The sequence below is a fragment of the Dromiciops gliroides genome, chromosome 1 (genome assembly GCF_019393635.1).
Source record: "Dromiciops gliroides isolate mDroGli1 chromosome 1, mDroGli1.pri, whole genome shotgun sequence".
Taxonomy (NCBI): Eukaryota; Metazoa; Chordata; class Mammalia; order Microbiotheria; family Microbiotheriidae; genus Dromiciops; species Dromiciops gliroides.
Window position 1 is genome coordinate 735549978 of NC_057861.1, and position 22333 is coordinate 735572310.

Here is a 22333-nt window from a genome sequence, read left to right on the forward strand (position 1 = left end):
GTGAATATTTACAAGTATCTATGTATTTAGCACAGATGATTAATTCTTATCTGAGCTACGAAAGGGACCAAATGAAGCAGACATATAATAACCAGGCAGAAGACAGAGGGAACCCAGACCACTCCCACCCACCTACCTTAAAGACGCTTCAGATGCTGCTTCAAAAAGAAAAAAGGAAGGAAAGAAACTACCAGCTGATTCATCTAACAATAACCGACATCTCTACAGCATGCCAGAGGTTTGCAAAAGTGTTGTTCTGTACAGGCAGCATCTCATTTGATTATCTTAGATGAGGAAAGTAAGACTTGATGGAAAACAAGATGGGCCAGCGTAGGTCAGACTCACAACAAACACCTCAAGTGAAGGTTTCTCAGTGATTTACAATCTTTCTGAGAACCAACCAGATTCCTGACAGAAATACGTAACTACTGGATAAGTGTGCAATAAATACCTAGCATTACTGATATTAAGGTGATGTAACTGAACCCCTGACAGCAGGTCAGAGTTTCACATTTTTCTAGTAACGATGATGGATTTGTACTGGGCTGTCCAGATTCACCCAATTCCCAGCATCTGCAAGATGACTGGGAAAGGACAGGAGGTTTTCCTTCTTGCAAACCTAAATGGTCTATACTAGGATCAGAGCCTCTATTTCTTCTTCTTCTTCTTCTTTTTTTTTTTTTAAGGCAATGGGGGTTAAGTGACTTGCCCAGGGTCACACAGCTAGTAAGTGTCAAGTGTCTGAGGCCAGATTTGAACTTAGGTCCTCCTGACTCCAGGGCCGGTGCTTTAACCACTGCGCCATCTAGCTGCCCCGCCTCTATTTCTTCCAAAGCTTGGTAGGATGACATCTTGACCCTTTCTACCACATCTTTTCTTAATGCACTTCTAAGGTAAGAGAATGGTTTGCTATCTCTAAACATGGTGACAGCACCAAAGGAATGCGTAACAAAGTTTTAAAGCATCATCCAACTTTAACATTCTCCCATGTGGGATGGCTCCAGTCGAAAAGGAAGTGGTCAAAATTAATTCAGTTAATGAACAATCATTTAAATGTCTTCCCCATCCCCACTGATGTTACTGACCTTCCCAATAACTGGTGTTTGCTACTGCTTCTTTTTCTTTTCATTTCTTCTTCTTCTTCTTTTTTTTTTTTTTGGAGGCAAACAGGGTTAAGTGACTTGCTCAGAGTCACATAGCTAGTAAAGTGTCTGAAGCCATATTTGACTTGAGGTCCTCCTGACTCCAGGGCCAGTGCTCTATCCACTATGACACCTAGCTTCCCGCCAATAACTGATGTTCATACCAAGAAACAGCGTCCTGAAGGGTAAAGCCATTGACACGAAAAGTCAGACCCAGCTTCTCGAAGCTGCTGCCATGATAACGTAGTTCTCACCTAAGTGATCTGACCATGGTCTTTGGAAACCAGCCATCTCCCTCCCTGGCATTTGTGCAGTCACTATCCTGATTATTCAGAGAGATAGGGCTTCACTGAGTAATTCATTCCCACTAAGCACCACATGGTACCACTTGAGATTATCAAGCATAAATGACAACTTCTAAACTGGCCCGCACGTGATACTACAAGCAACCACTGCTCTGGAAGGCACTCACAGTCCCGAGCACAGTAGCCTGTTAAATGCTGAAAAGGAAACGTGGGGAGATGCCACTTTCTCCTGATGCGTGCGCCATGGCTTTCCTCTCCCAAACGGCTCCTACTCAAAGTCAGCAGCGGGCTTTCACACCCAACACAAAACCCAGAAGTCTCCTCTCTGCAAGGGAGATGAAGGCTCATTTCTGCTCTTCTCTTCTCACTTCCCTTTCCTAGGTTCTCAGAGATGATGAAGGGGGGAGGAGAGGGAATAAGCACTTACACAGTGGCTATTGTGGGCCAGGCACTGTGCTGTCTGCTTTTTACAAACATGTTCTCGCTTTGATCTTCCCAACCCTGGAAGGTGGGTGCTATTATCATCCTCAATTCAGTTATGGAAACTGGGGCAGATAGAGGTGAAGCGACTTGCCCAGGGTGGCAACACAGCTAGTGAGCGTCTGAGGCCACATCTGAACTCACCTCTCTGACTCCGGGCCCAGCACTGCAGCCACTACGGCCATTAGCTGCCCCACCAATGGTCGAAGAGGATGAAATGAGAGCAAGTCCTCAGGTAACACCATCCAACTCCCTAGGATTGATCCTTCTTCCTTATTTTGCTCCAGGATAATCTTTCCGCTCAGCTAAGGCAACAGATGAAGGAGGATGAAAAAGATGAAACCCAGGCTGCGGGTTTGTCGGGCCAGATTAACCCTTTTCCTTTGCCCCCCTGAAGAGCAGAGGCAGAGGCTTAGATCATAATCTGCTTTGAGCTCCTTTCTGAAGCTCTCTGTGGTGCCACTACACCAGGCCTCGTGGGGCAGGTGCTACTCAATCACCTGTCAAGTGCCTTTAGTACCACCCATCTGGACGGCAGTATGTTGCATAATGCTCTCTCCCCTTCCCACCGACTCCCCCTGCTCTCTGGCACTGTCTGTGTCTCTTCTGTGTGTGTGTGTACATACGTACGTACATAAACAATCTCTGTACCTATGTGTGTCCATGGCTCTTTGATTAGGAGCTGCAAGGAGGAATTCTACTGAGCTGAAGCTAAGGTCTGCATCTTATGTCAATATGGAGGGTATTCCAAATATATCTGCAACTTGCAGGCATTCTAGATTTACCAGCTAAAATCATAGAGGAACATAAAGAAAAGGAGGCAGATTACAGACAATGGGCTACACAACTTCTTATTTCATGTTATTCTTCTTCTCCCACCTTCATGGAGAACCTCTTCTGGGAAGTGTGAAGCCATCAACAATCCAGGGCCAGGAATCTGCACTGAAATTAAAGCTACTGCCAGGTTTTTTCCTCTTGCTGCCATTCATCATTATTCTTACTTCCAGTTTTCAAATATCAAGACTATTCTCAAATTATTTTTCTCTGGCCAAATTAGACAATCCAGGCTTTGAGTTTGTCTGTGTGGCACAATTTTAATATTTCTTGAAATTCCAAGTCCAATCCTATCTGTACAAGCTTCATTCGTGCTAAGACTTTTCAGTGTCAATCTATAATATTCTATTTTCATTATTAAGTAGAGTGTTTCTGTAAGGCTCCTGTGAGACAACACATGGAAAAATGCTTTATAAAATAAATGTCAGTTATTAAAACAGCAATGACTGTCATTCAAGGCTTAAAAAAATGAAAGTTTGGTCTTTTACATCTCCTGCTACACATGATAACCTTAGGCTGAATTTTTTTTACTCTTTAAAATGAAAATTCATCATTTTCTAATAAAATTACATTCCATAAAAATAAAGGATAAAGTGGTTTCCCTTCGTAGGAACACTGTCTGCCAATACCAGAAGCAGTTATGTGCCCAAGACGCCCCCACAGATGAAACAGACTCGTGTTGCTGCCACTCTAAAAGGCATCAGATAAAAACTTTCCAGCCTCCCTACAGCTGATTAATACCTGACCCCATCTATGGAAAACAAATCCACGGTTGTTGGCTGTTAGCCAATGATAACACGCACAGAGACCACTGACCACAACATACTATTGGGGGATTTGCTTCCACATCATTGATTTCTCATTCTTAAGCTTTAAAGGCAGTATCTGAATATTGGATCACAGATTCATGGCAAGGAAGTCCTATTTCATTATCTGTGATGGTTAGATAGACAGAAATCATTTTCTTACACTGAAAAGTCTTAACAGGGAATCTTTAACATCATAAACATCTTTACTAGCTTCGAGAAGCTAGGAAGCGAGAACGAGTGATTCATTTGAAATGGCCCCATGCGATGATGAATGCTCGCTCTTCTGACTGACATCCGGATGAAATACAGTCATGGCTCCCAGGCGAAAAGCAATGACACCACCAATAATAATATCAGCATTTATGGAGCACTTTAAAGTCTGCAAGTGCTCGGTGTGTGTCATGTCATTAAATCTCCACAACCACCCCAGGAGATGGTGCCATCACTGTGCCCATTCTGCAGATGAGAAAAAAGAGGCAAGGAAAGTGAAACAACTCGCCCGATGTAGGATTCAAGCCAGGGTCTCCTATGTCCAAGTCCAGCACTCTATCTGCCACCACTCCTGCCTCCACCCTCAATTACATCTATCAGGAACTCCCGGTACCCCAGAGCTAGAACACTCCACAACACCCCATGATCAAGGCAAACCTAAAAATACCATAAGACAAAGCAGGAAACTCAGGCGTATCCATATTCTAACTGAATTAGCAGGATGGATCTTATTCGGGTGCGGCACAATGACCCTAACAGCTGTGACTGGGACCTGTAAGAAGACCTTCAATTTTTAGCACGAAAGAGTTCAACTTAATTTGAGGAAGAGGTAAAGGCGTTACAAAAAGAAAAAAGCCATCCATTCCCATGATCAGTGTACTATTCCAAAGCTTCTTAAACTGGGGGGTGGAATGCCGCAAGAAATTTGGCAATAGCAAAAGGTTATGTATACCTATTTTATATACCCACGTACTTGGGGTCACGTAAAGATTTCTCCAGCGCCAAGGGGTCGACAGTGGACGGTTTAAGAAGGCCTGAACTATACCAAGGAGGCCTAGACAAAACTTCATTCCGATACAAAGTCCCTTCCCTGCACCCCCAGCCTTCTCAATCCCTCCCCAGGTCCCCCAGGGAAGACCCCCCCCCCCAGCCCAGGCCTGCACGGTGCTCACAGCTGTCCTCATTTTCCCCATCATGCTGGGTTAGGGGTGGGGATGGTTGGGGGGGGTGCCCTACCCAGCAGACCCTTCCCCTCTGGGGTCACCTTTCTTCTCCTCTGTCTGTATGCTATACAGGGTGTCCCCAAAGCTGTTAGGCTTTCATAGCTTAAAGTTACAGGAAGACTTTGGGGATACCTCTACTCCCTATCAATCCCTCCCCCAGGCCAGGCCAGCCTGCTGAGCTGCTGCTTCCGTGTGGGACAGACAGGAAGTGAGTGAAACCATAGCCTCTGACCATGATGGAGATAGCCCAGGAGCCCTGCAGGCCAACCTGCTTCCAGCACAGCCCCTGCAGCCCTCAGCCAGGGGCTCAAGCAGGGGAGACACAGCCTGGGGACTCGGCAGCCCCAGCCACCGAAGCCACAAAGAAAGTCCTGGCGCTGTCAAATGCTTCAAGGTCCAAAGCAGAGAGGGCCTTTAAAGCAGATGCAACGTGAGGTGGGACGCCTGGGCTCCTGCTGGGCCCCCAAGGAGACAGAGGCCACTTGAGGGCAGCTGTTTTGCTCTTCTGTTCCATCCCCAGTGCTTAGCGCAAGGCCGGGCACACACCAGAGCTTAATGAACGATTGTTGACATGACTCTCAAGTGAGACATTTGTGGGATTTCTCCTCTTCAAGGAGGGGCCTGGGCAAAGGCAGCTGCTAATTACCTGATGCCTGATTACCTCCAAAAGCATAATAATCACTGCCTGGCCTCCTTTATCTAGACGGTCCAGGCTGGGGCCTGGAGCCTGGACATGAGTAAAAGGCAATGTCCTTGTTTCCTTGGTTCTGATAAGAGCTGAATCCTGTGCAGTTGAATAGGGAAGCCTAAAGCTCTGCTGCCTTGGTGTCCAATGGAAGGATCTCAGTGAACTGAGTCACAGGAGCTGGGTTCAAATCCCAGTTCCGCTACTTACTGGCTGTGTAACCTTGAGCAAGTCACAAACTCTCTGGGAAAATGAGGCGGCTGGCCTAGATGCCATCTGTGGCCCCTTCCAGCTCTAGGCTCACCATCTGGGCAAGTCAAAGGCACTTAGCTCATTCTCAGTTTCCTCAGAAATAAAACTGAGATAATCACTGCTGGCCTTGATTCCCTCATAGGAGATACTGGCCTTGGGAACACTTCTGAGAGTAACAAAGCACTCTCTAAATGTAAATGATCAGAACTCTTAAAGCAGGAAGGGTGTGGCAGTACTTGGAGGCAGAGGTGAACAGTGTTGGAGTGGGAAGGCTGGGAGCCGAGACTGGGTGGGGTCCTGGAGACCCTGAGCCAGTCACATAATTGGTCCTCAGTTTACTCCTCGGTAAAATTTGGGGTCACACACTAACATGGTGGTTTCCAGCTCTCACCTCTCATTCTAATAACAAAAGGCAGACAGGACCCCCAGAGACAAGGCAAACGATGTCTTGGTTATGGGCACCAAGTTACTGGCCTCAGTAACTACTGTGAACCATCAAGAAACAGTTCAATTGTATTAGGTAAATTCAATTTTTAAAAGTCCTAGTGAAACGAATGATGAATTTAAAGTCAGCAAGTCTGAATTATAACTCTAACTCTGTCCCTCGGCTTCTCTGGGCCTCAGTGTCTTCATCTGTAAAACACAGGGGCATGAAGTCCCTTCTAAATCTTGAAGCCTACAGTGTTTATCAGAGTTACATTTTTTAGCCCACTTTTCAGTGGATAATGGGAAATAGCAGGACAAGCGCAAAGACCAGGAAGTTCAGAGTCCCGGATGTCACTGTCAGCCTCACAGTGTGACAGTCACTTCAGGCCTTGGTTTATCTATAAAATAAGGAATGAGGCTACACGATCTTGAATTTCCTTTCCAAATGGGCACCATCTTTTCTGAAGCCCTTTCTGATCCTCCCAGCTGTTGGCACCCTTCCTTCCCAAACCATTTAAAAATTAATTCATTTTTATTCTGCAGAAGCTTAAAGGCTTCCCCCAAGGAAAAGCAAGATCTCTGAGAGATGGAGCTGTTGGGTTTTTGTCTTGGTACCCACAGCATCTAGTACAGTGCTTAATAAATGGGCACTTAACACAGTGCCTGGATAATTCGTAAATAAATGATTGGCTATGGAAAACTGACTGATGTCAAAGTCAAATAAAAAGGGGAGTCATCCATCTGTATATGAGGTGTACATGAGGCTCCCTGTGGGCAGAATCGAATATTGACTTAAGTTTTATCATGTGATTTTACCCATTTTGATGCATTTTTATTTATTTCGCTAAATATTTCCCAATTACACTTTGACCTGCTTCTGCTTACTTGAGAGCATTAGGCAAAGGGGTCTTGTTCCACACCTCTGATCATGATGGATCAATGACAGTCTTACTATACATCACTTTTTAAATCTCAGTCCTTAAAAGGACACAATGGAAAGCACACTGGTCATTGGATAAGGACCAAGGCCCAACACTCACTTAAATGGGTGAAATCTGGGCAGAGATTATTGAACTCCTCCATGCCTCAGTCTCCTTATCTGTAAAATGGGGATAATCATGCTTGCATTCCCAGTCTCAGAGGAATGTTTCTGCCATTCTGTACCAACAAAACAGGTACAAAACCTTAAAAGCCATTCTATAGACCAAGACACAAACCCAGTCATGAATTCTCCTGATATTCAGGAGCTAAGAACTGCAGTAGCCTTCATTCCCTCTGCTGATATAAAACAATAATCCCAACAACCTTGGCAACACTCTGTAGCCAGCAACCATTAGACACAATTTCATCTTTTTTTTTTTTTGGTCTTAGTTTCCACTCCACAGGTTTCCTAAAACTTTATGTGATGATCCAATGGACGCGATATTAGCATCCAAGAGGAAAAAATATAAAGGGCTGAGTTCAAAGACAGGAATTTTTCATTCCCAGCTACTAGTCCAATGTTCTCACTATATGACAACTTTTAAATGAACCTGTCAGAACTTTAAAAAGAAAAGGAAAAAAAAGTACTAAAATAATGCAAGTGAAACTCAGTGAAAATCTTGAAAATAATTATAGTTAAACCACAAGGATGCAGGTGCATACTTGAGCTGAAGTTCAAGGCAGTTAGTTCAAATCAGCAAAAGTGACAAAATCCCTTTCACTTATTCAAGAACCAAAAGGGAATCTCCCTTTCATCCTTTCATAATTTTTGCCCTGGGTATTCGGCTCTCTAACATATTTCAATTACAAGCAAACAAACAACCCCACAAACAAACTTGCCATCTAGTAACAAAGCAACAATTTTTTTCATGTCTACACAAGCACAGATTTTTTTTAATAAACTCTCTACATTAAAACACTGTATAAAAATAAAAGAGAGAGGAGGAAAAGGAATATTTTTTCCATCAATGCAAACATATGGAATTTGCGATTTTTCTTTTCTCCTGAAAGTTAAGAATTTAAAGCTACCGGATAATATTATTACATATTAGCATTACCACAAATAACAGGAAAACATTTAAAAGGCTACACAAGGAAACACATTTCATTGCTAACTAGGCATAACGGAGCACAGCAAGGAATTTTAAAATCTCAGGAAGTAGAGGCCTCTAAAGAAATCACTGACTCTTGACATTTTATGTTAGAAGGAACTGGGATGGTTCACAGCTTTCCCATTTTACAGGTGAGGAAACTGAGACTCCCCGATTTAGGTTTAAATTTTTGAAGTTAGTGGTAAGATGCTAAGAACTATTTTTTTCTTTAATCCTGTGTCTCTCCAATTCCAGAACACTCAGCGATGAAACGTGCTCCTCATCTGAGAGAGAGAGGAAGGACTCAGAATGAAGAATGAGACATAGTCTTGGATGTGGCCGACATGAAGATGTGCTTTGATCCACTATACATGTTTTTGATGAGTTTCATTTTTCTTTTGTTCTCAATTTGGTATTAAGGTAGAATGGCAAGAAGGAAAATTCATCCTGCCCAAAACAGACTCTAATTTTACATCCTGCACATCTGTAAATGTCTAAGATAGCTTATTCCTCACATGTAAAACTATTAAACACAGAAAAACTTAAACCTTATACTTTCAATTTCTAATGTTTTCTTTTCAATTTTACATTTAAATATCCAGTCCAAAAAAGAGCCAACAAAACTATACACACACATATGCACACATGTTACATATACATATGCATATATGTACATATACATACACACATATCATTAAATGTTGGGGGTTTTTTAAAGAGAGAAGACAAAAGATGATCGGTTTTCTTCCCTAGTATCTGTATTCTACTAGACAGTGGTTAAGAGAGATGGGGGAAGGGTGGGAGAGGTGAAACTTGGCTCCAAAGGAAGAAGACCTAGGAGGTTCAACTGTGGTTGGATGAAATTACACACACACACACACACACACACACACACACACACACACACACACACACACACACGCCTCATTTAATCTCTAGGGGGTGTGGAACACAAGAGGTACCTTTGTGTATTTTATTTAACTAAACATATCATGCAGAAAGGGATTTCTTTAAGGTAATGGCTTCATGTTAGTAGCATGAAGGGGCAATCTCCCTTTTCCACAAAGGAGTATTATTAAAATAAGCATGAATATCAAGTCTAAGAAATGTCTAAAGACATCTGTGTTGATGTATGTTTTTACTTTCGAAAAACTGAAGCAAATGTCCAGTCACACCTGGCTGGCTAAAACTAGAGAAGCTTAGAACATTACAAATGATAAATAGAATCCAGTTATGACCAAATCAGTTCTAAGCAAAATTCAAGGTTTCCTAATATCCATCAACGAATATGGTTACCCAACTCTCAGGAGGGAGTTCTGGCAGGACAAGCACCAAATGGGTGTCAAAACAAGCTCTCACGCTAACAGCCCAGACCTGAAGTTTGCAGAGGCGACAAATGTTAGGCGAACTCTGTACACCCACCTGAACAATGGCTCAGTGAAGGAACAAATCTTCAGAATAACCCATGTTCTTCCAGACCACAAAACATCCTGGGCCAGGGTTCCCAACATGCACAGGCCTGCAGGCCTGCATGACACATAACAGAATTTGGACAGAATACACCAGTCAAACTGCACCTGGGTGAGATGCTTTAGGAACCTCAAAAACAGGAACCATTTCTGACTCTCGTTTGACGATGTTACCTGAAGATCTAATACCACTAAGTATAGGAAGATAATTTGTTGGAAAGAATTCAGTTTGTTTCCATCCAAAAACATTTTCCTTATAGTCAACTACTTTATGTGTGTGTGCATGTATATGTGTGTGTATATATACACACACACACACACATATATATATGCATTCATATAAATGTACATGTATACTTTGTGTGAATATATATATGCACATATAAATGTATGTATTCATTTATATTTATGCTGGGTATATATGTAGTTACTGTCTCCCTCCCCCATTAGAATATAATATCACTGCAAGTAGAAATTATTTCATTTATTGTGCTTCTCTCTTCAGTGCCTAACACAGGCTTTGCAACATAATAGGAGTTTTAATAAAACTTATTGATCAACTGTAGTGCACTGTGGCAGGCAGTAGGGATAAAAAAATAAAAGTCAACGAGCATTTAAGAACCCACTATATGCTAAACTACACTGTGCTAAGTAAGCTCTGGAGACACAAAGAAAGGCAGGAGACAGTGGAAGCTCACCAAAGGTTCACAGTCTAACAGACTTAAACAAGATATAGTTTCTATGAGGACCCAGCAAACAGTTCTTTCCCTAAAGTAGCTTAAAATCCAGAAGTGAAAAACCTAGTGGGGTTTATGAAAGAGGCGGCCCCTGATGTCCTATGAGGTTCCAAGGTATTGTATTTATGCTTGAGCACCTTCTAGGAAATCCACAGTAACAAAGGACCAAAGTGTTCTATCATGGCACAGAAAAATGAAAAATAAAATCAGTGGCAGGAGAAATTGCTTTTTAAGGGAAATAAAAAGATATTGATCACTTGGTTTCCCTGCTCAGAATTCCCACACAGGTGAGAAGGAAGTCAAAGCAGGGCAGGTGTGAACCTGTACTAGTTTCTCTTAGCTAGAAAGACATCAAGAATCTAAATTGCTTTATGACCTTGGATAAGTAACCTTACTTATGGTCACAAAGCAAGTATGTGTTGGGAAGGCTAGTAAGCAAATAATTGTTACCTCCATTCTGTTTTCATCTGAGATCTGTTTCTCTTACTCTAAATGGGGGAAGGGGAGAAGCAGATCTTTAAAAACCTGGCTCTTCTTACTTTATTAATAACAATCTAGCTAGCATTTATATATTGCTTTAAGGTTTACAAGCGCTTTTTGCAAATCTCATTTTATCCTTACAACAACCACAGTGGGCAAGTGCTATTATCCCCATTTTTATGGATACGGAAACTGAGGGTCACAGAGCTAGTAAGTGCCAAGTTAAACTTCTTCACACTACCACCTAATTGTCTATACTTTAACATAAAATACTGATAAATATAAGCTGTCATTATGGAATGATTACACAGAAAGAGGGACTACAATCCGGAAAATAATTTTGTCTATTTTTTTTTTACTTAATATCGTAATGTTTTATGAAAAGGGCAATTAAGAAAGGGAGTTTGTTTAGGACAGAAACTTTCATTTTGGGAGGCTTGGCAAAATGCCTTCAATGTAGCAGACTTAAGAAATGTTTACTGAATCCAACATTCGCATTAATGACCATACATCTGAGATAATCCAATCAGATTAAACTGTGTGGACCGCAAGGCTTTAGAAGTGGAAGAAGGTTGAAATAACGATGAATGGGCCACTTTACTCAAGAGCCATCAAGTGTTTGTTGTATTGAGTGTCCCACAAATTAAGGTTCTTCTAATCAGTCCCCTTAACTCCCCAGAGCTAAACAAAACTAAATGACCTAACTGTTCATCCTCAGTATCAAATGAATATCTGACATAACTTCCCGTGAAAATTTCAGTTACAAAAGGGGTAGGACAGGAGAAGAGTTTCCTACCTATTTCTTAAAAGTAAAAAAAACACCACCACCATCACCACCACAAAAAAAGGCTTTTGTTTTTCCAAAATCATCATTTCTAATGGCAACATCTAAATAATGTTAACTTTACACCTGTCTTCCTTACAATAATCACTCCAATTAAAACATTAGTAAAATTTGCTCACAGAAAAGACATGAAACATGAGATTCATAATCTGTGATTGGGGAGATCTAAAGTAATTCTAGTCTGGGTCAGGACTGGAAAGATTTAGAATTTGAGGTTTCTGGGTTCAAATTCTGCCTCTCCCACTTAAAATTTGTGTGCTTTGAGGGCAGCTAGTTGGTGAAGTAGATAAAGCATCCGCCTGGGGAGGACCTAAATTCAAATCCAGCCTCAGACACTTGACACTAGCTGTGTGACTTTGGGCAAGTCACTTAACCCTCAGTGCCCCACCAAAAATAATAATAATAATAATAATAATAATAATAATAATAATAAAATAATAATAATAATTTGTGTGCTTTAGGGCAAATCACTCATCTTCTTGGGGACCCAGCGTGAGTTAGAGTAGGAGGCCAAGGAGGGGCTTTTCCAGCTCCATGTCCTTTGTACCTAACTATTCCCACGTAGTCTCTTTAGAACATAAGCTGTTAGAGGGCAGGGGAGTGATTTATTTGTTTCATCTTCAGCTCTTAGGGCAAAGACTGGCACATACCTACTAAGCACGTGCTAAATGCCTGCTGACAGATTGTCTCATTGGTTGACTTTAATCCAATATACAATATAAAAATAAATGCAAATCCCTTCCATCTAGAATCAAGTTCTTTAGCCAGAGTGCAAACAGGCTCGTTAAGCTTCCTATGTGTCAGGGTAACAAAGCACAATTTCGCTCAAACTTCTAACTGGACGGACTTCCACGATAGGTTCGAAGACCCAAGCCCCTGTTTTCACAGAATTAAATCACCGGCTGTTCTCGGATGGACGGCGGAAAAGGGACGAAGGGGCCTGGCACAGATCGGCTCCGCTATGGGGCATCCCTCGGACAAGGTGGATGGGGTTCGAGTCCAATCAAGAAGCACTTAAGAAGCACCCATGGGCGCCTGGCACCGCGCCGGGCACAGGGGATACCAAGGCAGGAGCGGGTCTGCTCTAGGTGGGGATTTGGCATTTCTGCACGCCACTTTGTGGGGCACGCGGGGAGGGCACAGCCGCGGATCCTAAAGGCCGGGGCACGAGGAGCAGCAGCAGCAGTACCCAAAGGGAAGGGGCGACCCCGACATTACCTAGTTAGCGCGGAGCTGTCAGGAGCCCACACGGATCTCTGCGCCTTTCCCGATCTCCTGCGGTTCGCCAGCACATCGCACAGCACCCGGGCCTCGCACCTGGCGGGGGGGAAGACACTTGGCCTCAAGAACCAGAACGGGACCGGCCTTTGGCCTCGGGTGCCGGAAGGAGCTAGCGCCGGGGCGGGCGCTCGGCGTCCCTGGCCCAGGAGACCACCCGGCAACACCCCCTAGCACGGCCCGCCCCCCTCCCCCTTTACCTCCGGCCTCCCTCTAGGCTCGGACATGGGCGGGGGTGGGGGTGGGGAGTCGCCCAGTAATGACAGGTTGGGGCCCTGGACCCTCGCGCTTCAAGGATGCGTCCGTGCACGCGTGCCTGCCTTCGCCCCCCGCGCTCCGGAACGCGGGCCCGGGAGCCGCTTCCCGCGCGAACTTTGCAGGTAGTAGAGGCTGGTGGGCGGAGCGCCGAGGCCCCGCCTCCGCCTCCGGCGCGCGCGCGCGCGCGGCCCCCCGCCCCGCGCACGCCCGCAGACCCCCGCGGTGACCTTCCCCTCCCCGCCCCTCTCCCCCAGGCCCCAAGGCCCCGGAAGGGGGCTCTGGGATCCGCGGCCCCGGACCCCCCCTCCTCCCCGCTCGGGCCCGCGCCGCGTGTGCGCGCGCCGCCTCGCCCCTCCCGCCCGGCCCGGCCCCGCCGCGGCTCTCACCTGGCGGGCGGAAGCAGCGCGTCCTGCGGCGCGGGGCGGGGCCGCAGGGCGGGGCCTCGGGGCGGGGCGTGCGTGGCCCTCCGCCCCTAGCGGCCCGGCCCCAGCCTCCTCCCTCTCCTCTCCCCCCTCCCCCCGGGGGCGGGGTCGGACGCGCGCCACTCGGCGGCGGCTCCTGCGGCAGGGGCCGCCCCCTCATCCTCCATGGCTGTTTGCCCGGCTGCATTGTGGGAGTTTGACCCGAGCCGCCGCCGGAGCCGCCGCCGGAGCAGGACGCGGGAGACGAGCCGCCACCGCCGCCGAGGGGACCATGGGGGCCGTGACGGACGGTGAGGGGGCGCTGCCGGGAGGAGCGGGTCCGGGGCCCCCGCGCCGACCCTCCTTCCCTTCCCAGATAGACCCGGGCAGCCGGCCTCGGACCCGGCCCCCACCCGCGGTCCTGGGGAAGGGGCGGTGGGGAGGGGGGTACAAGCCGCCCACCAAAAAGCAGGGGAAAGGGGGGGGTCCCCGGACCCCGCCCCTTCCCGCCCTCCCCGCACGTGGCGGAGGGATGCACGGATGGACCGGGCCGGCCTCGGCCGCTGGCGGGAGCCCGGACGGCCCGGGCCTCGGCCAGGTCGCGTCGAGCCACGGCTCCATCCCCGTCCTAAAGCGTTTGGCCTGTAGACGCCGCGCGCGTGTTTGCCGTGGGCGGCCCGGGATCCGCGGGCGCGCTTTGTCAATGTCGGGGCTTGGGCCGGGCCCTTCGGACCGAGGTGCCCGGATCGATAGTGTGCGGGGGTGGGGAGGCGGAAGGGCCCGTGGTCCCCCGGCGCGTCTGGGCCCACGAGGGGTCCCTGTCGTCCCCCAGAGGGGTGACACGGCCCTGGGGCGGACACCTGCAGCAGGACCCCCGGGGTGGGGGGTTCGGGGAGAGGGGAAGCGCCATCGCCTGTCCGGCCGAGTCCCACTCAGGGCTCGGTGTCATTTACTCTCCAGGGACATCTGCTCCCCGCCTGTGCCCGCCCCCGTGCCCAGCCTCCTTCCAAGATCACTCGTGCCCTGCCGAGACCCCATGTGATCGCCGCCTGCTAAAGCCAGGGGTCTGTTCTCAGGCCTCATCTTCATGGGCTGGCCACAGGTGCCATCTCGTCCAGCTCCCTCATTTCACAGATGAGGGAACCAAGAGCTAGACTGGCTGAGTGACTTGTCCACAGTCACCCGAGTTGGACGTGGCAGAGCCTGGAGTCCAAGGCCTGAGACTGGCCCCGACTCCAGTGCTCTTTCCACTGCACCTTATAGTTTGGGCACCCATTGACCAAGCTCAGCGCCTGGACAGCATTGTGGCAGCCGATGGAACGCCTGCCTTCGAATGTGACTTGAGACACTCCTAGCTGTGTGACCCTGGGCAAGTCACCTGACCTATCATTGCCTCAGCTTCCTTCTACTGAATCGGGATAATAATGACACCTACCTCCCAGGCTGGCTATGAGGATCAAAGGAGATAATAATTGTAAAATGCTTAGCACAGAGTCTGGCACATAACAAGTGCTAAGTAAATGTTCCTTCTTTCTCCTACCTGTGTGAGCTCCTTTTTAGAAGCATTGTTCATTTCCTGCCAGCTAACCTGATTTTTTCTCATGGTCCTGCCCTGTGCCTCCCAAGCCCTCTCTCAGGAATTACATCTGTTCTCTATAGAGATTACTCCTAAATCAATGTATCCAATCCTGGTCTTTACAGAACTCTACTTTATTTTTTTTTAGTGAGGCAATTGGGGTTAAGTGACTTGCCCAGGGTCACACAGCTAGTAAGTGTGTGTTAAGTGTCTGAGGCCAGATTTGAACTCAGGTACTCCTGACTCCAGGGCCGGTGCTCTATCCACTGTGCCACCTAGCTGCCCCAGAACTCTACTTTTAACATATCTTGGCCTCTTGCTTTTAGCCTTTCTCATCTTCAAATCCATTTACACTTTTGTTTCCCGATTAATTTTCCCCAAATGCCACTTTCACGTTCTTCCCTAGCTTTTCATTGGCTCTCTAGTGCATACAGTAACTGAAACTCAATAAAGGACGTAAGGGGCAGCTGGGTGGTACAGTGGATAAAGCACTGGCCCTGGATTCAGGAGGACCTGAGTTCAAGTATGGCCTCAGACACTTGATACTAGCTGTGTGAGTCTGGGCAAGTCACTTAACCCTCATTGCCCCGCCCCCCAAAAAAAGCACTTAAAATAACTAAAGTCCTTTCTCGTAGTCACCCTATAATATAGGTAGTATGAATATTATTGCATTGTTTTATTGATGAGGTAACTAAGAAGTTAAAATGACTTCTTTTAGTCTCACAGCTAAGAAATGTCAGGTGAACACAAATCTGTCTGACTCTACTACTAGTTTATCTCTCAATCTCAGAATTAGAAATACTTCTACCTGTGCACTGGAACTATTGTTAATGTTTGGTGAACGATTGATCAGGCAGACTCTCTCCAAATCCACCGATATTTCAGCTAAGCTGGAACGTAACTGAGGTAAAGAAACCATAGGGGAGATGCTCTTTCCAGAGTCCTTACTCTTTGTTCCTCTTTTCCTCCTTTTTAAGTTCAGTGGAGCAGATGGAAGAATATTTGCCAGAAAGACCTGCTGAGGATTCCAATGAAATAGAAACTTTAGAGATTTGGGGACAATAAGTTGAAGTGGTAGATTGAAAACACTTCACATCCTTTTTTTCCCCTCCGTTCTCTTTCCCATGTTTGTCCCCCTGCTTTCTTAAGATCACATACACAGACACACATATAGACATACCCTTGCTGTCTCAGGCTTCCAGAGACACCCAATAGCACCTACAATGCTTAGCTCTCTTAGAGGGACTAAGGGATTATAGGTCACTGTCTTCACCTGTGGAATTTGGAGCAACCTTAATCTTATCTGTGCCTCATTTTTCTCATTTGTAAAATGAGAGATTTGGATTTGATGACTATGATTCCTTCCCACTCAGGGCTAATAATATATCACACTAGGGACAGATTTCCCCAATCAAGTTTTCTTGACGTTAGACTCAAAGATTATCAAATTAATTCTTTATCAATACCTGGAAATTCTCTCCATTTCTTAAGAGATTTTAGCAGGAGTAAAGTAGTGCTGACAGATCTGTTTTTCATCATCAGTCCAAATGAACAGAGTACAATGAAAATGGACCCATGGAGTCATTTTAATATTCATTACTCTTTCTTTCAGATGAAGTTATAAGAAAACGGCTCTTAATTGATGGCGATGGTGCTGGTGATGATCGGAGAATCAACCTGTTAGTGAAGAGTTTCATTAAATGGTGCAACTCTGGCTCTCAGGAAGAAGGGTGTGTCTTTTGGTTGTTTCTGTATCACTTTTCCTGTAATTGAATCTGCAGGTGTTTTACTCATTTGCAATATTAATATAAACGGACATGTGCTCGATTCAGTCAACTCCTGGTTTTTGTTCAGACATTGTTGTGTCTAAAATGAGACAAGGTTAGCACTAAGCTAGTGTTTAAAGTGCTTCACGTTGGCTTGTTGTAAGGAGAAACTTCCTCACAGTCAGAACTTTCCCGAAGTGGAATGGACCACATTCCCTTTGCTAGAGGTCTCCAAGCAAAGGCCAGATGACCTGCTCTGTCAGGCGTGTTGTAGGACTAAGTGACAGCCTCTGAGGTCTCTGCCAGCTCTGAAATTCAGATACTTTGCTTATTTGGTTCCTTTCAAAGATGGAATGACGGGAGGATGTGTTTGAAGTGACTTTTTGGATCCTATTTGTATTTTCTCATTCATTGTATTCCATGAATAAGATCATCAAAAGGTGGCTTTATGTTCAAAGAAATGGAAACTTAGCAAAATTTCTTGCGTCTAAATTAGTTTTCTGAATACCCCCCCCAAAAAAAAAATTGTAAGGTAAAATGAACAGCAACAACAAAGTTATATGTTTGACTGTTATTTAAGTGTTTGTGTGAAATACATTTTGAAATTGGTTTGTTTTACTTGATTCTTCTCAGCAATACAATGATCCAAGATAGTTCTAAAGGACTCATGATGGAAAAAACTCTCCAAATCTAGGGAAAAAAACAAAAAACTATGGAATCCAGATGCAGATTGAACCATACTATTTCTATTGTTTTTGTTGTTGTTTTTCTTTTTTGAGGTTTTTCCTTTTTTGCTCTGATTCTTCTTTCACAACATGACTAATGCAGAAATATGTTTAATGTGATTGTACATATATAACCTATATCAGATTACTTGCTGTCTTGGGGGGGGGGAGAAAAATTTGAAACTAGAAATCTTATTAAAAACAAATGTTGAAAACTATCTCTACATGTAACTGGAAAATTATAGAATACTTTTATGGAAAATTAAAAAAAAATAAAATGACTAATAGGGTTTAAAAAAAAAGAAATTGGTTTGTTTTAAAATTCAGCCCCACTGAAAATCACGTATAAATCTAGAGTTTATTAAAATGTAGTATAGGGGCAGCTAGGTGGCACAGTGGATAGAGCACTGGGCCTGGAGTTAGGAGGACCTGAGTTCAAATTTGGCCTCAGACACTTGACAGTTACTAGCTGTGTGACCCTGGACAAGTCACTTAACCCCAATTGCCTCAACAACAAAAAAAAAAAACAAAACGTAAAATGTAGTATAATCTAAACTTAAATTTATGAATTAATTTATTGAACATTAAGTTATTCTAAGTATAATTTAAATGATAATGAACTCAGAACATAGTATGTTTTCGTTGGTGTGATACAGTATCTTCCACTAAAGTAAAACAGTAAGATTTTCATTACTGACAGCCCTATATTATCTTTAGTGGTATTTAGCTATTTTAAACATCTTCATTTTTTTTTTCATTATTTTTAGTTATAGCCAGTACCAGCGAATGCTGAGTACCCTGTCTCAATGTGAATTTTCAATGGGAAAAACCCTGCTTGTATATGATATGAATCTCAGAGAAATGGAAAACTATGAAAAAATTTACAAAGACATAGGTAAGTACAATTAAAGTGATTTAGATTTAGATTCGTTCTTGTCTTAACAATCTTAAAGTTTGGGGTTTCAAATCTGAGAAGATGTTATCTAAAAATCTTTGGTTAAAAAAAATTGCCCATATAGTATTTTAGAGAAAAAAGGTATTTTTAAAATGGTAACATTTTATTGGCAGTTGAAAATTTAGTTAAATATTGACTTTGCAAAAGAGTATTATTGATGATGCTACAGCTGTATCTTTTTTATTGTTTTTAATTTTTACACAGAAAATAGCATAGCTGGAGCACACGAAAAAATTTCTGAGTGCAAAAAGCAGATCCTTCAAGCAAAACGAATACGGAAAAATCGCCAGGGTAAGAATTCTGCATAGTATACACACACACACACACACACACACACACACACACACACACACACACACACACACACACACACACACACATATAATGTGCTCTGAGGTGAGACCTGTAGTCTAAATTATGATAAATTACAAAAAGAACCCTAAATCTTAAAAATATTTCTTAATGTCAGTAACAAATTTATGTTGGCTGGAATTACTTCCTTACCAGGTTCAAATGGCATTTGTAATCATTTTTTATTTAGTACATTTTTTTAAATGCCTACAACATCCCTTATTAAGATTCTTATGCAGAGATTGGCTATTTTTTTTACAGATGGTTGAGGGGACCTGCCCCAAGTACAAAGAAGAAGCCTCACGCCTTAAAGAGCCATGTGCCTGGCCCTTTACACACTTTACCATGTTGGCCCAAATCTAGACCACCCCCAAGATAGACTTCAACTCCCAAGTGAAACATCTCGGAGTCATATAATGTAAAATGACCGAAACCAGCACATAAAAGAAACGGCTGCTCAGGGATTTTGCTATTTGAAGGAGCCAGCAGCCGTAAGCAGCCACTGTCACCAAATTCAGCGCCTCCCTCGGGGCAAAAGGAGAGAGGAAAGATGCTGCTGTCTTCCATGGGATTACCAGGGGAGATTTAGGGGCCAAGCAAACAAAAAGCACCTCTTTTGATTATAGGTTGAACTTTTTTTTTTAATATAATTCAGAGCTATTGTTAAAGTTAGCCTGCATTTGGACCGATATGTGGTATCTTAAGTTGAGTCTCACAATGATCCCTGAGAGAGAGAAGGAGAGCACAAATAGTAATGTCCCCATTTTACACAAAGGTTTAATAAAACCAAGCCTTTGGAGAGGGCCTTTTCTACTGTCCAAGCCAGTCTTTCCCAGGGGAAAAGTGCCTCTGGTAAATAGCAGTGGTTTTGTGTCTTTCAGAATATGATGCCTTGGCAAAAGTCATACAGCACCATCCAGACAGGCATGAAACGTTAAAGTAAGTTTAATATTTTACTTTGCTTCTATTGTATGTGTGCTTACACTTCAAGGTAATAGCTATCTCAATTTTTTTTTTTAAGAAGTCAAGCATTTGCAGTTCTGAAACATGATTTTATTTATTATCCCTAAAGTGTGGCACAGACAAGCATATGACATTTATAAAACTCTTGTACCAGATTAAGCTACTAGGGAAAATAAACCATCACTCAGAAATAATGAGAGAACAAGTTGGGTCCTTAATATTGCATATTTCATTACCTAGATCAGTTCTTGAGTAAAAATGCATATTAGGACTTCAAAACTACCAAACAATTGTATAAATGATTATATAAACTATTCTGATATGGCAGCTTAATTATTTAGTATATTCTGTTTTGTCTCTCATACTGTGCCTGGGAACTTTGATTTTTTACAAAGTTTTGGCTAAAAAATAAATTATTTGATATTGATTCCTTTTCAAAAAATGTATGTGACTTATTTTAGTGTTCTTTTTCAGGGAACTAGATGCTTTGGGGAAAGAATTACAACATCTTTCTCACATAAAAGAAAATGTTGAAGATAAGGTATGTTTGTTTATATCTGTCAGTCACGTATGAAGTGCTTACTCAAGGCCAAACTCTGGGGCCAAAAACTGTCCCTGCCCTCTCACAAAGGCTACATTCTAAAGGGGGTGGGGGGCAATATGTAAATAACTGTAGTATACAAGATATGTACCGAGCAGGCGAGAGATGATCTTGTCAGGAGACACAAGCAGCTGGGGGAGGGCGGTGGCAGAAAAGGTCTGCAGAAGGGGAGCTGGGTCTTTAAGGAAGCTAGGTGGTAAACTGAAGAGGGAAAGAATGACAGGCCTTGGGGATTCAGGAGCAAAGCCGGGAGACAAGAGAACATCCTGTTTGAGGAAGGGACCAAGATAGGAAGCGCTTTCAGTACCGAGAGGGAGCCACAGAGTATGAGGGAGAGGAGGAAGTTGCTGAGCAGACCTGCATTCTACAGAAACCATTTTGGCAGCTGAAGGGAGGGAAGGAGGGAGGGAGGGAGGGATGGATGGGAGTTTGGCAAGTAGACTTAACTCAAACACTCTTGAATTTGTCTATTTAAGGGGAAGTAAGATGGTGGCTATGTGAGTGGCACAGCAAGGTTCTGTCAGCACAAATTTATCAGCCTTTTGTGAATGTGCTTATATTTGTACATTGCCTTAAACATTTTCTATTCTTTTAAATCAAGCTGGAACTAAGGAGAAAGCAGTTTCACGTTCTTCTTAGCACTATCCACGAACTTCAGCAAACATTAGAAAGTAAGTGCCTTATATTAAACCTAATAGGATTTTACTTTTACCTCTTGCTAAGCTCTCTTTACAAAAGCTAAAACTCCTTTTCAGAAAATTAAACTGACACATTGCATGAACCTAGCATCTTGCCTGTCTCTGGGCAGGGCTGCAACAACCTTTCATGAAAATGAAGGCTAACACTGTTCTTTATCCAGCTTCAGGGAAGGGTCTTACAGGATGAGCACACAGTGCATTTGGGGATTTTGTCCTTTTAAAATGTAGGTGAGATTATGGAAATTGGTTTTGTTATGACTAGATTTGTGTTAAGCATTTGATATCGGGTTCATCTTGCTCGTCATTGGCACTAACTAGTTTGATGTGCACGTCTCCATTTCAGATGATGAAAAACTATCGGAAGTGGAAGAGGCTCAGGAAGCGAGCTTGGAGGCAGAGACTAAACCATAGGCAAACACAAGCCTCCCCAGGCTGAAGAGACCTAACTATATCAGTTTCCTTTCACATGTTAAATCCTTGTTACTTTGGTGAAACTAACAGACTAGGGATGATAAATTTTTATTAATTTTTTTTCAAATGTCCAATTAGACAAAGAGGCTATTTTAATGAAGTTTGTTTTTATGAAATTTTTTTTATTCAAGTGTTTTCCGTTTGTATTTTCATGCATATTTTGGTACTTGTTAATGATAAAATTGAAATCAGTTCTCACAAATTGTATTTTACAAGGAAGCACTTCTAGAATATACACTTGGACATATTCATACATACATATATGTATATATTTATATATGAATGTGTCAGCTTTTCATAGGGTCTCTTCCCTCTCCTTGGACACCTACAACGAAGTAACTAATTCCTCAGGAGTTGTCTAGGGGAAAGAGAAGGGATGACTCGCCCTCATGTTGAAGGAGATTCTAACTGAGTCTTCCTGACTCCAAGACTTGACCATAATTTCTGTCACGCTTCATCTTCCTATGGGGAAAAACACATGAGTGAATAATGAGTCAATTTTGAACCTAGAGAAATGAGTTGTTCACTTTTAAATGAAAGT

At 43.8% G+C, this 22333-nt stretch overlaps 2 protein-coding genes across 2 annotated transcripts in view; one reads left to right on the forward strand and one right to left on the reverse strand.

Moving 5' to 3' along the window:
- The window catches only part of ATXN7 (ataxin 7), a 139482-nt gene extending 126409 nt beyond the window's left edge, over positions 1-13073 (reverse strand). Inside the window, exon 1 of the mRNA XM_043974999.1 lies at positions 12968-13073. The gene's annotated coding sequence lies outside the window, so the exon portion shown is untranslated. The remainder of the gene's footprint in view (positions 1-12967) is intronic.
- A 770-nt stretch (positions 13074-13843) lies between these two features.
- THOC7 (THO complex 7) lies at positions 13844-21863 on the forward strand. Its single transcript, XM_043979493.1, has 8 exons — positions 13844-13997; positions 16875-16992; positions 18521-18648; positions 18913-18999; positions 19941-19998; positions 20497-20563; positions 21225-21294; positions 21665-21863. The coding sequence occupies exons 1-8, from the start codon at positions 13979-13981 to the stop codon at positions 21730-21732; spliced, it is 615 nt and encodes a 204-aa protein (XP_043835428.1). The 5' UTR covers positions 13844-13978; the 3' UTR covers positions 21733-21863.
- Positions 21864-22333: the final 470 nt, after the last annotated feature.

Excerpts from the sequence above, each read along its gene's own strand:
- THOC7 (XM_043979493.1), top strand. Across the intron at positions 19,999-20,496 it reads GACAGGCATGAAACGTTAAA|GGAACTAGATGCTTTGGGGA; the intron begins GTAAGTTTAATA and ends GTTCTTTTTCAG. Across the intron at positions 20,564-21,224 it reads AAGAAAATGTTGAAGATAAG|CTGGAACTAAGGAGAAAGCA; the intron begins GTATGTTTGTTT and ends TTTTAAATCAAG.